Source organism: Cariama cristata, unplaced genomic scaffold (assembly GCF_000690535.1).
Source record: "Cariama cristata isolate BGI_N322 unplaced genomic scaffold, ASM69053v1 scaffold24621, whole genome shotgun sequence".
Lineage (NCBI taxonomy): Eukaryota > Metazoa > Chordata > Aves > Cariamiformes > Cariamidae > Cariama > Cariama cristata.
This window is the reverse complement of record NW_009600166.1, coordinates 1-13111: the sequence shown is the minus strand read 5'-3', so window position 1 is coordinate 13111 and position 13111 is coordinate 1. Positions and strand designations below refer to the sequence as shown.

The following is a 13111-nucleotide window of genomic DNA, read 5'->3' as shown; positions in this document are numbered from 1 at the left end:
GTCTGGCAGGCCCAGAACAAACCCCGTCCCTATTAAACCTTGCCAGGGCTGCAAGCACACAGCAAGGGGAATTAAAAAAAAGCAGCTTATACACACCTTCCACAGGCACAAGGGGAAAAAAAAAAATATGCATCTTGAGGTTGCAGGTCTCTCCCCAGAACAGGCAGACCCACTCTTGCATCCAGCAATGTCCCAGGGAGGATCTTACCTCGGGTTGATGCTCTTCCCTGCGACCCTTCCCCATCAGTCCGAGCATCAGGCTTCTCTCCCCTGCCTCTCCTCCCCAGGCTTTGCAGGTGAGCTCAGAAAACCATGCAGGCTGTGCTGTGCATAGAAGCGGGCATCAGTATTTTAGGTCCTAAGGCCGCTTCTGTACCTGAACAGGAGAACTTTTGATACTCCCTGCATGCCCACCGTGCTCCCAGTTACTGCCTGTGACAGCCCTGGATGGGGTGGGTGGGTCACTCTTCAAACTTTAAAGATATAGCGGGTCCCATCAGTGTTTCTCACACCACGGAGCTGACTGTCATTGAGACAACGGTATTAGTTCTTGGCCAGGACCCAGGACATCAGCTGCTCCTCTGGAGAAGAGCAAGCAGAGCCCTCCAAGGCACACAGCCCTGCTCTCTCTTGGGAGTCTCAGTCTCCTGCCAGACAAACTTGAAAGAGATGTTACTTCTGGGCCAGCGTGAAAACAAGCCCACACCCACAGGGTCACCACGCACAGGTGCCCCCACGGCAGCCTCCTGAGAGGGGGGGCCTAGGTGTCCCCAGCCCAGTTTGGACACCTTGCATGCAGGACCCAAGACTCACCAGGATTCGTTCAGGGACTGGGGGAGCTTTGACACAGCTCCATCTCAAAGCATAAACCTCAGCGACCGAAACGATTCCTCTGCAGCATGGCTGTCATTTGGCCCCTGACCTGGGGCAGAAGGTAAGGCTGCTGCCTCCTCCCACAGCCACACCACCACCAGCACATCTCACCTTCTGCTGGGAGCTGCCCCACAGCCTGGTCCTCAGGCTGCTCAACCCAGCCGTAGCTCAGGCCGGCCTGGTAGGAGACTACTGGTCTACTGCTGGTCATGTTGATCTTCTCATCTGCACAGCAGAGCCTGTGGCATTGGGGAGAGTGCATGTACATCTCCTGCAAAATAGAGACCACACTTCTGTCCTAGCCAGTGTCTCTGCTCACAAGGCGTCTGCTGTCTTTTTTGTCTCTTTCAAATCATCCCATTGACCATCAGGTTCACATCAGAGCAACCGTTCTCAGCCTTAAGTTAAGCCTGAGGAAAGGTTAAGTCCTGAGAGAGGTTTTCCTGCTTCTCTCCCCCAGCTAAACCACCTGCTCTCCCCTGAGATGCAGTTGTCACACCAGACTAGCCCTCCGCTCTCTCTCCATCAGCCATCCTTCCCACTGCTCCACTCTCGCCCCCACCCCAAGGGCCACAGCTCTAGCTCCCACCTCTTCATTTCCAGGTGGTTTTTTTACTTGAAAACCTTCCAGCCAGCCGCTCCAGCTCCTTCTTCGTACAGACAGCAGCAGCATGGCAGAAGGGAATTTCCCCAACCACCAAGATGCGGAGCAGGTAATCACTCTCTGCTAGAACTCCAAGGTTAGCCAGCTTCCATCCTTCACCACCATCACCGTCATTCCTTTGACAGGGAGAACAGATGTTCTGGCCAGCACAGAGAAGGAGCCTCAAACCTGACCTCTCCAGCTTTAATTTACATTATTACACTCCGGGTAGAGAAAGCTGGACTGAGTTTGCTGTCATCCTGGCTCTTCATCTTCTAATGCACAGGCTGCTATTTTCAAAAGCTTTTTGTCATGTACAAGCCACTTCAAGCACTGAAGCGTTACTTCCTCAAGCCCACAAGGTCCTCGCCAGAGACCAGAGAACAACTCGGCAACCGTACCCTCACTCAGGTAACCAACGCACCCTACACGCTGCTCTCCTCGTAGACCAGACATGCCCTTTTATCTCCAGCACCTCTTTGAAACACTCCAATTCACATCTTCAAAACCTGCCTTTTAGGTCTCAGACTTGCCAAACAAATTAGGCTCCAAATTTTAAATGCTTATATACACAAAGCGGTTTAAAATTGTGTCTTGGCTTTGTTGGATTGTTTGAAATAATCGCTTAGCTGGTGTTTGGACTGGTGTTATCTGAACATACTCAGCCGAGGCTAAGGCTCTAGCAACTTCTGTTCTAGACCGGCCCCATTGCCAAACCTGGATGAGAAATGTCACAGCTACCTGCGATCCCTAAAGTCTTGCTGGTTACTAAGAAAATAATGTACCTCACATAATTCTCCAAAGATAAAAAAAAAAGGTTCCAGTAACTGGATCTACAGAGGAGCACTGAGGAGGATGGTGTAACGCACAAGCAGGACTTTACTCCAACTGTGTCCTAGCTAGTTACGAGACTGCTAGGTCACGGTGTATTTAGTATCCGTTCATGATGAACTTAGCTGAGAACTGCAAGAGAAAAGGCTCAACCACTGACAGGAGACCGTGTTGAACAATTCTTCAAAGCTCTGTACCACTTCTCCGCCCCAGTGCCCACCCTCTCAGTCCAAAGGAGCCTCCACACCACCCTGGGGAACATCCTGAAAGCCACTGCTCTCACAGCATCAAAACCCGAGTCCTTTCTCTTCCCAGGCAAAGAGCTTAGCTTGAGAAAAGAGTTGTTATCCCAGGAAATGGAAATCCCCAAACTGGCACCCATTTCATGATGCTTCCTTTGTTGTCTCGGCCTCCAGCAATCCTCTGCTCCTTCCTCAAAGATGGGATCTTCACAAATGGTTATTGATGGCTTTTTCTTTCCCCAAGAACTGATCAATCCTTTTTGAATTTAGTCAAACTGTTAGCACCCACAAACTAGCCAGAGCTTGCCACAAAACCAAGGTGCAGCCTTGTTCAATCTGCCATCTTGTAGTTTAATCGAACATGCCCGGTCCTAAGCACTACAGAAAACAGGGAACAATCATCCCCTACCCTACGCATCTGTCGCACAGCTTTACCCACCTTTATCGTTTCAGCTGGGAAAGGGTATGAGAGTGGATGAATCCCAGCCTACTGCACAGGTTTCTTGCAGGAAGTTTGTCCCTTATCTTTAGCTGCCCTTGTGTTTCTTTGTGTCCTTCCCAGTTTTACCACCTGAACTGCAGCTCTTCCAGGTGCCACCATCCACATTGCAGGTGCTGACGGAAACCTGGTGCAAACAGGATTTCCTCCTCACCCACAAAGCCTTCTAAGAAATCACTTAGGAGATTTTTGCCTCCTCTCCCTTCGGTTCCTTACCCCCATAGATCCATCCCCCAAAACACCACTTACCAAATGAAATAATTTGGATGACAGCAAAGAGAGGGTTAAAGACATTTATAAAAAAAAAAAAAAAAAGTCATATTTACAGACCATTGCCTAAGCATGAAACTATCCAAATGACAGAAGTCATAATTTCTACAACCCAAGTATACAAAGTGCAGGTCTTTCCCCTTCCTTCTCTCTGTAGCAGAAGACGGGGTGGGGAGGGTCTCTTTTTCTTTATACTTTTCTACCCTCAAGACAGTGGGAGTAAGGTCTGGGTCAGACTGAAGGAGACAAAACCTTTTGATTATGGGTTATCCACCAGACAGACTCTATGAATAGTAGTTTAGAAGAAAGTAAGGGCAGGAAAAGTGACTCTTGTTTACTTGGTCAGTTTGCCCAATGGGAAAAGGAATCGAGGGTCAACGACCCAGGGAGATGAGTGGGAAGGAAAGGTTATTCAGCTATTCAATAAATTAACTCACAGACCCCATTCAACCACTTCAGGTTTCCCAGATACATTTGAGTCAGTGTCTATTCACAGCCCCATTGCTCTGGGTTCAAACATGGGCTCCAAAACTGACTCTGATTATCCCAGAGTGGGAAACAACTCCTGTGCTCCCCAAGCTGTTAGCTGTATAAGCTCACATATAGCCCCACACTATCTGTGCCAGGCAAGGATGAAAGGTTTTGGACAGCAAATGAAAACAGTGCCAACAGCAGCCCATTGCATGGGATTAGCTACTTGATCTAATCCCTCTTGAAAATGGCCAAAAGAGAGGTTCTTCTGGAGTACTACCCTCCCTTGCCCTCTTCGGTGGGAAGGCAGAGGCACGCTGCCAGCGCTGTGCTGAAATGACATGTAACAGGAGCAGGCCAAGGAGTGTATGGGTAAGGGCCAGGAAAGCTACACAGTCGTCCTGCTAGACTACAAAGCACCAATGTGAATGCACATGGCAAGAAGGAGCAGCGTGCAGGGTGTGAGGAACAGGAGTATACCGTGTAGAAACTCAAAACACAGATGCTAATACAGGAAAGAGCAAACATCCACAGAGAATGGACAATGGACTGAGCCCGAGGAAGACTCTCTTCAAGGAGCTGATGTGTAACACACCCCCTGTCACTATGAGGCACTCCACAGGCCACATACCAGACACCGGCCACTCCATTTCAGAGAGCTCTCACTCAGGGACGGAAATGCTGCAGACTGCAGGGCCCAGGTGTAGCTCGCTTATTATTTGGGCCAGCAAGCTTCTGGGAGACTGCTTTACTCATATCAAGGCATGATCTTATTCTCTGAAGAATTCCTCCTCCTCTCAGGGAGTCCCTCCCCCTCAGATGTCAAACTGCTCTGAAGCTGCCTGTTCCGGGCACCGGCACTATCGCTCACCTTGCAGCAGTGAGGTTCTTCTGCAAGGCAAGTTTTAAGTGCCTTTCAAGTGTACAGCCAGCTTGTATCTCTTTGTTCTTGTGCTACAGTTGTCCTTCATTTTGTTTCCATCCCACAGGAGTACCACCTTGATTTACTCAGAAAGCACTGACATCCCTGTCCATCTAGCTTAATGAAAGAAATACTGAGTTTTTCCTGTTCTCTTGTAGACCGGGTACTCTATTTTTAACATTGTAGCAGCTTCATTCTTAACCCCTACTATAATTTGAAGTAATCGGCACACTTCACTGCCTAGCACTAGCGACGAGAAAGGACGTTCACCGTTTCCAAGATGCACAGATGCTGCTCCCTACATCAATGCATCGAGTCGCATGCACTGAGCCGTTGTCAGAAAAGAAAGATACACCTGGGAGTGAACAAGTTGACAGAAGGCTCTTGCCCCCTTAAATGTGGGCAGATTTTGGGCATGGCTGAGAAGAGACATAGCTGGCTCTTTGTAGACCAGAAAGCCAAGTATTCCCAAGCAGGAGTAATGCAGCGCCCTTTTGTGGCAGCCAGTGGAATTAACGCATTTAGATCAGACCCCAGATTTTCTGTTGCGGATCACAAGTTCCAGTCCCTCTGTGGCAGCGGTCCCTACTCCTCCGGTCACCTCTTCAGCACTCTTGCTCTTCACTTGCAAGGTGCTTGTCGCTGGCTGTAGGAGAAAGTAAGAGAGAATTTGCCTCGACCGTCCCTCTCATACTGAAGAATTGGCAGAACATGCGACCAACTCCTTCCCTCCCGGGATCTGGAGCATTTCAGGTAAATGACTGGACCTGCTTCCTCCCCTCCTCTAGTTCGTACCCTTCACCACATGGGCAAACCTGGCTGCAAACTCACTCTGTGGAAGGAGAAGCAGGCTCACTAGAGCAAACCCACAAACAACTGTGCTCTGTGATTGTTCTAGCAACGGGGTCCTGCTCTCTGCTGGACAACTGAGTTAACAGCTTGTCAAACAAAAGCAAAACAACCAGAGGGCAGACCCACTGCCAAATTACAGGGCTATGGAATTACAGTTAGGAGCCACCTCCCTCCAACAAGCAAGTCCATTTTGTTCATTAAAATGCAGGGGGCAAATAAGATTGAGCCTTGCTAGCTGCCAGAACCAGGTAGTTTAAGCCAGATCACGCTAGGGACTACTCACAATCATAAACCTTTGCCAGGGATCTCTGGAGCGGGGAGACCTGTCACTTTGGCTCGTTTGTACAGTTCTTCAGTGCACAGCTCTTCTGCTCCCTCGTGTTTGCGCTTTGGAGAAGCCTGGTCTGCTTGCGACAGCCTCATTGCTGCAGAGGAAGAAGAGTCATTGCAACGGTTCTCCTGCCTTTAGATCTCCTCGCAAGTACACCCTAGCCTGACCTGCCACAGCTGGGAGAAAGAAGAACATGCAGTGCACAAGCACAGAGACATGTTGCCACAGCCTCCTTGAAAACTTTTGAAAAAACTTTGTTAAAAGCAGAATAATTTATGTCTCCTAGAACAAAAGTATCCTCCTTTGATGGAGGACAGCTTAATTATACCTGATTAGTCCTACAGTGATCTGCACTTCTCCCTTAAGTGGCTGCATACGATCCCATACAGGCAATAAAAGATTTACTTTAACGAACTCCTATTCTTCAGCCCTTTTAGAAATGAAGGCTCACTGAGGACTTCTGAAGAAAGCTTAAAGGAAGGTGAATGTGATCTATATTTTCCTAGCTACACACCCTCTTCTTATTAGAAAAGGATCTCTCCTGCCCATAGCCTTTAAATTGACATGAATCTATCTCGGAAGCACACAAACAGCTCCAACTCACCCGTACTGGTGCTGCAGCCCTGCCCTGAGGCTGAGTCTGTGACTGGGCCACTGAGATCCTCTACACACGAAGGGACTGATGCCAGTAAACCTAGAGAAAGGCAAGAGGATCATAGTTGAGGAACAAAACGCACCTGGGGCGGGAGAAGCCTTTCACATGGAAACACCTTAGTGATCACCAACCAGCGTATCCATATCCCAAAGGAGGACCAGTTCAGAGCTGCGCTCACCCGGCGCTGGCCACTGACAGACACTGTGATCCGGCAGAGTATTTACTTAGGGTGCTCTGCCTAGGTTTTTTTTCCCAAAGTGAAGAATGGACCATTGGTGGCATATGGATGGTGCCATGCCATATCACCAGCTCTCAAAACTGATCAAACTCCACTCTCAGTCGTCCAACAGCTCAATGGACCTCTCCCTGGAAACTGACTGAGCATATTTGGCAGGGACTGCTTCCTCTTGCAAGGACTGGCCACAGAGACAAGTGCTATCTATTTTAAATCACTACCTTTCTTCCTAGCATTTTACCTCCTATAAAAGACACAATCTTTTGCAACTGTTGGTACTTACAGAGCCCCCTATAGCGTGACAGCTGCTGGTAGATCTGTTTCATGCGTTCGATGTTCAGTCGGCTGGTTTCCGCGTGGTTCACCATGGGTTTGGGGTAGTCCACCCCAATGATGCACTTGGCTGCCTTCTGCACAGACTCTGGGGCATTCCACGGTTCGTAGATATATCGTGAGGGGAAACCCTTTAGTTTGGGCAGATACCTCCTGCAAGACAAGTAAAAAGATGCACAAGCACTACTTAAAAGTGCAGCAACACAGCATTCACAATGCACAGAAAGTGCCATGTGCCTGTCAGCCACCGAACGACTTAGGCTCACAGATCGAGCAACAAAGAAGCTCCAGTCACATCACTCACTTAACATAGTCACCGCTGGGGTCTGTGCGACGTCCGAAGCCCACAGGGCAGTAACAGTGGAAGAACTGCTGGAAGAACGCACTGCACGAAAGCCACATCCAGCTGCCTGCATTGACGCTGAAATCTGCATCCAGCAACAGCTCGTCAAATACCTGCAGCAATTGAAGGAAAAGGCAGTGAGAGCTTCCCTAGGCAGGGCTTGGTAGCAGGAGGACCCAAGGTGCCAATTCAAATGGCAGGCACCGAGCTGTGAGAACAGCTCCTAGGAACCAGCGCAGCAGCAAAGAGGCGATCTGCTAGCTGAAGCCAGTTGGCTGGTCAACGTATCTCACTTCCTGATGCTTTCACATAGGGAGGCACAGTCTGTTCACACTGATAAAGTGCTGGCTTATCTCTCATGCAGCTACAGCTTAAATCACTACCTAACGTTGCAGCAAGCCTTGCGTATCGATCCTAACCTGGGAGACATAACAAGTGCAAAGCACCAACTGTGAGAAGCAGGCAGATGCTGCACAGAAGCACAAGCACCAAAGCAAGAAGAACCCTTCCGAAGGTCCCAGAGCACACTGCCACTGAGAGGCGCACAGGTTTCAGCAGTAACTTGCTCACATCCATGCATACACGCTGCGCTTTTAGCATCTGCCCCTACGATGCACTTTCAGCTATGCTCTGCTTTGTCAGCTTTGTGACAAGACGCCCCTGCCTCCGCTTTTTGCGTAGGGCAGTATGTGCACTGGATAGGTTCAAGCTGTCTGTCCCTTCAGATGGCCCAAGAGGAGGGTCTTTTACCTCTTTCCTTGAGAGACTCTAGACTCAGATTTCACAGTCATGGAGCGTTCCCTGACCAGCACGGTGACGGATTATACAATGAGGAAAAAGGTCCGGTTATAAAGTGACATTGAACTTGCAAAGAAAACAGATGGACTGAGAGAACTTTTACAAAAAAATAAAAAAGCCCCCAAAATCCCAGTTCCTATTTACCAGTGAGACACTGGTGAATGTCCCGCTAACATTTAGTTATGGTTACTGGAGACTCTTGATACTGTCAGAGCCTCATGGTAGAATGCAGAATGAAGTCAGGCTGTTGGCAGGCCAAGCGCCTGCTAGCAAATCCTCTCTTCCACGCAACTTTTCCACGCAAAGCAAAAGCCATACCTGTGTGCCCATCCTTGCAGCGAGTGCCAGGGAGACTTTTGTTTTCCTTATGGCCTCCTGCAAGCCTCTGGAAATGCCAGACTCACCCTGACTCCTGACTCCCAGCTGATCCAGAGGTCTCCCCTGGTCAAGAAGCAGGCCACCGCGTGCCTGGCCAGATGGTGGATCCACCCTTCCTGTCTCAGTTGGGTCATGATTGCATCGATCCAAGGGAAGCCTGTCTTGCCCTCGGCCCACTTTGCCAAGGCTTCAGGGTTCCTGTCCCAGGGGATCTGGATGCAGATGGGGTTCCCCTCCATGCGATCAAACTTTGGGTTGTTTGTGGCTGCTGTGTAGAAAAACTCCCGCCACAGAAGCTGTCCATACAGAGAGAGGGGGGGCGTGCTGTTCCGCTTCACCTGTGGAGGAGGGAACTAGGGTATTCACAAGCAGAGGAGGGCTGGCTTCATTAAGCTGAGCTGTAAGCCACCCACGCATTTATACACAATTCCAAAGTCAGTTATTAACATTCGCCATAAAGGAGCTCAACTCCAGATCATCCTTTACCAGAAGTCCCAGGTGGTAAAGTCACAGCACTGCTTTTAGCTCACTCAGTACACTGACAAGTGACTCGAATGATGCAAAACCAACAGTAAAAAGCTCTGCATGGCTCATGATGTGGAAGTTCAGACTGAAGAACAAGGTATCAGCAGATTTAAGGTCTGCTCGACTATATGTAAGAGAATCAGTTCTCCTCACCCAAGAGCCTCTTCTGTAATAGCAACAAGCTTAGCCCAACAGTCAAACACAAGGGAGGCAACAGTAACTTTTGCAGCTGTTCTGGCACAGTCTGGGAACCAGCACCGTACCAGCTATGCTCAAAAGCAGCCTGCTCTCCAGATGAACCTTTTGTCTTACCTTCTTATACAGCTCCCAGAGGCGATAGTAAAACAAGCGGCAGGACAAGCAGCCAAAACGCAGGTAGGGACTGAGTCCTGTAGGGCTGGCCAGCAATGAATTGGCGTTCATCCTTGGTCTTTCGTAATTTGCAACCCATGCCTAGACATATTCAGGAGAAATTAGCCAAAAAAACCCCTAAATTTCTGGGACATTGCTAAGGGCAGGCCTCTGTGCAGGCAGTGAGGCCACTCAGCTCTGACAGCAGAGTCTCTTCTGTTCACCTCCAACCACTGCTGCGACAGATCTCAGGTGGGCAATCCCAACTCCCACACCCCATTCAAGAAATGCAAAACCTTTGCTCCAGGATTTAAAACAGCTGTTTTGTCCAAGAAAAGGACTGAATTTGCTTTGCATGCAGAAGCCAATAACCCTGAGAGCTCCTAGCGACACAAGCTAACGCAATTGTTTATGTCCCGCTACGTCTATCTCATTTCACACACTAAACAAGAAAATCCAGACCTTTTTGTGGAGCATTATGTTGACAGTTTATTTCCCCTCCTTCAGCACAAGAAATTATACTTTGATTTCTACAACTGCCACCAAGCCACCCAGCATTAAAAAGATTGAAAGTGGTTAAAATTGAGCTGTGCCTCTGCAGCTGGGTCATCTTTCATTACTTTGACATTGTTTGCCTTGTGTGCTATAATCGAGGACACACGCCCCATATAAAAAATTTGAGTATTTCAGCAAGAGGCTCAAGGAATGCCAGCCCGTGAGACAACATATTAACAGGCTGCTGTACAAGGGGAAGGCATTCTTTTATCAGCATGTACTCATGATAATACCTCAGCTAAAGACAAAACGAGATGGTGTGCAGTAGGGACTAAGCAACTTACAGGACAGTTTCCAAGTTTGCACTCCTCTAAAGGAAACTGAGGGTAGAAACAAGGAAAAGAATCCTATGTGCTTCAAACAGCAGCATAATTAATATACAGCTCTATTTCTTTGGGTCTGAGGAAGCTCAGGAGCTCCCTGCTCCACACACAACCCAAGATCACAGGAGACTCCAACAATACCAAATGCTCCTTCCAGATGTGAATGCTGCGACCATTGCTAGCAAGAGCAGGGAAACAGAGCAACGGCCAACGCTCAACATTTTTCATTTGGAGGCAAAGCCTGCGGGAATCGTCACTTAAATAACAGGGGTTACCTTTCTTTCCAAGTGTTTATCCAGCCGTGCCAAGGCTTCTGTCTCCCCTCCTTGCCAAACTGCAGGGGCAAGACCATCCGTAGGAAAGCCTAAGAGAAAGAACTTTGTAAGATTTGAAGCCACGCCTAGACAAAGGGTATAGATGGGATTAAGTATTAAGAACAGCAAGACGCTACATACTGCAGTTGCCTAACATGGCTTACCTGCTGCTCTAAGTCCTTATACAGCAGGCAAATCATGTGGAACATGGGGAGAGCCTGCTGATGACACTGCACTACGAGAGCCTCTCCCTGCAACGTTTCAGGCAGCATTCTGAGGTCTCTCCCCATGGCTCACACGCCAGCACTCTCTCTGGTACGTCAGGGCTACCCACAGGGCTTTGCTCCAAAGGCCAGAGCAGCTGGCAAAGGAACACCTGCTCCACACCTCTGCCTTACAAAATACCTTGCCGTGGACACCAGCAGCTCACTAGTCAGCCCGGCTCCTCCTGGTGATGCTCCTATTCTGCTTAAAGCTGGTGCTGGGAAAGGCACTGGATTAGTGCTGAAGAACTGATGCAAAAGGTGAAGCAGTAACACAGTTTCCCTAAGGAAAACAGAGGAGCCTCCCCTGGCAGCAAGTAGAGCAGTTTAAGGTTGCAGGCAGTCTCACATTAGGCCAGACAGTAAAGGAAGCAGATCTACCCAGGACTGCAACCCTTAGGATACTCTGTTATGAAGCCCCCCTGCTTTTACATGACCGCAGAAACTGTGTCTTAAGGTACAAAATGATACTCCTGTAAAGCTGGTATGGAGCCTCCAGTCACACACAGACAGACAATATACTGCATGAATCCTTTCTTCCCTTGCATTTAGATTCACTTCCCTGATGCAGGCCTTGTATTCCTCATGCCTCAGCTCTCTATTCATCCTCCTTCTCCAAGAAAAATACAGGACCATAAGGCATAACAGGATGAGTGGAAGAAGTTTCTGTACTATCTTTTGTCTTGCTAAGCTCCCAAACTGGTGCTGCTTGGCAACAACTGAATGAAAGGATCTAAGCCTGGTACACAGCTAGTTTACCTCTTCAGGTCTGTTACACAACGTGTCAAAGGCAGTAGGAGGAAAGCAGCTGGTGAGGACATGAGACATTGATACAGTGGTTACGTGCTCAGTATAGCAGAGAACATAAGGACGGATGCAGAGTGTTTCAGAGCGATGCTAAAGGGGATGCTGTGCATCACTGACAGTAGCGCAAGGGACAGCAGTCTGTTTTCACAAGGTCCAGCACTCACTGAAAACATTAGGCTGCTTCTATGGCTAGAAACAGCCCAGGTCAGATGGGAACACTGGGGCTGTCCTGGGCACACGCCAGTCATCAGAAAGGATTTCACTAGATCCCGTTTCAGCTGGCAGTTAACCCTTGCCTTCACTCCCGACACATACCCAGCTCTTCCAGGGACGGTACCCCATACACATCGTCATGGTTCTCCTGGATGTCCACTTTACACGTCTCCATCTGCTGGCTTATTACAGTGCTCACTGGCTTCTTTGGGAGCTCCATACGGCTAATGATGGCCTGGAAGCGCTTGTAGGTGAGAGGCGGCTTGTGGCCATTCAGCTCAATTATTCTGGAGATAGAATAAGCAAGGTGAAACAACACAGCCTCACTACCATAGAAGATGCAAGGAAATGACAGCCAAACTGCATCTCACTGTCTCTGTTCAGGACAGCCTTCTACTTTGGATACAGAAATCCTTATAGACTTACCTTCAACTTGATGCATCCCTCAAAGGGGTATTAAAAACAAACCAACCCCCAAAACACACCAGAAAACAAAACCCCACATACCAATTCATCTCCAATCCAAAACAGCTCCAGCAGATTCAGGCTTAGCATCACACCCCTCTCCCAGAGCTCCTCATCAGAACCCTGTATGAAGTCTCAACCTGATTACTGCCTTTTTGTCTCCCCAAGATGGCAAATCCCAGACCTGCATCTGTTCTGCTCCCACCCTGTGATACCCTAACCTGGCTCACCCCCTGTGATCCCCTAACCTGATTCTGACCTTCCTTCCTCCCTGACACAAAAAGCCCCAGCCTGTTAGCGAACCCTCCTCCACATATCTCAGACGAGACAAATCCCAACCTGCGTCATTCCTCTCCCCATGATTAGAGAAATCACCATCCTCCCCCACGCCATAAGGTCACGAGCAGACCTGCCTCATGTCATTCACCTGTGTCAGATCACGCTACGGAAAAAGACAACCACGGTTCCCCATTCCTCCACTTCACTTAGCATCCACAGCCTCCTAGGGCCACGCACTCTATTTTTCCTGCGACAGAGAGCTCTGAGAAGCCCCCTGGGTAAGGTAAGCTTTCCCTAGGGTGAAAGATGCCATTTTTAATCTCCTCTCCCGCAGGGAGAG

The 13111-nt window shown here is 49.0% G+C and overlaps 1 protein-coding gene across 1 annotated transcript; it reads right to left on the bottom strand.

Annotated features, from left to right (window-relative positions):
• Positions 1-5117: 5117 nt before the first annotated feature.
• CRY2 (cryptochrome circadian clock 2) lies at positions 5118-12353 on the bottom strand (the record flags this gene model as incomplete). Its single annotated transcript, XM_009709946.1, has 9 exons — positions 5118-5397; positions 5887-6028; positions 6539-6628; positions 7108-7310; positions 7462-7613; positions 8703-9014; positions 9514-9654; positions 10706-10794; positions 12130-12353. Coding segments are annotated over 8 exons (1351 nt in total), but the record flags the coding sequence as incomplete, so codon positions are not given.
• Positions 12354-13111: the final 758 nt, after the last annotated feature.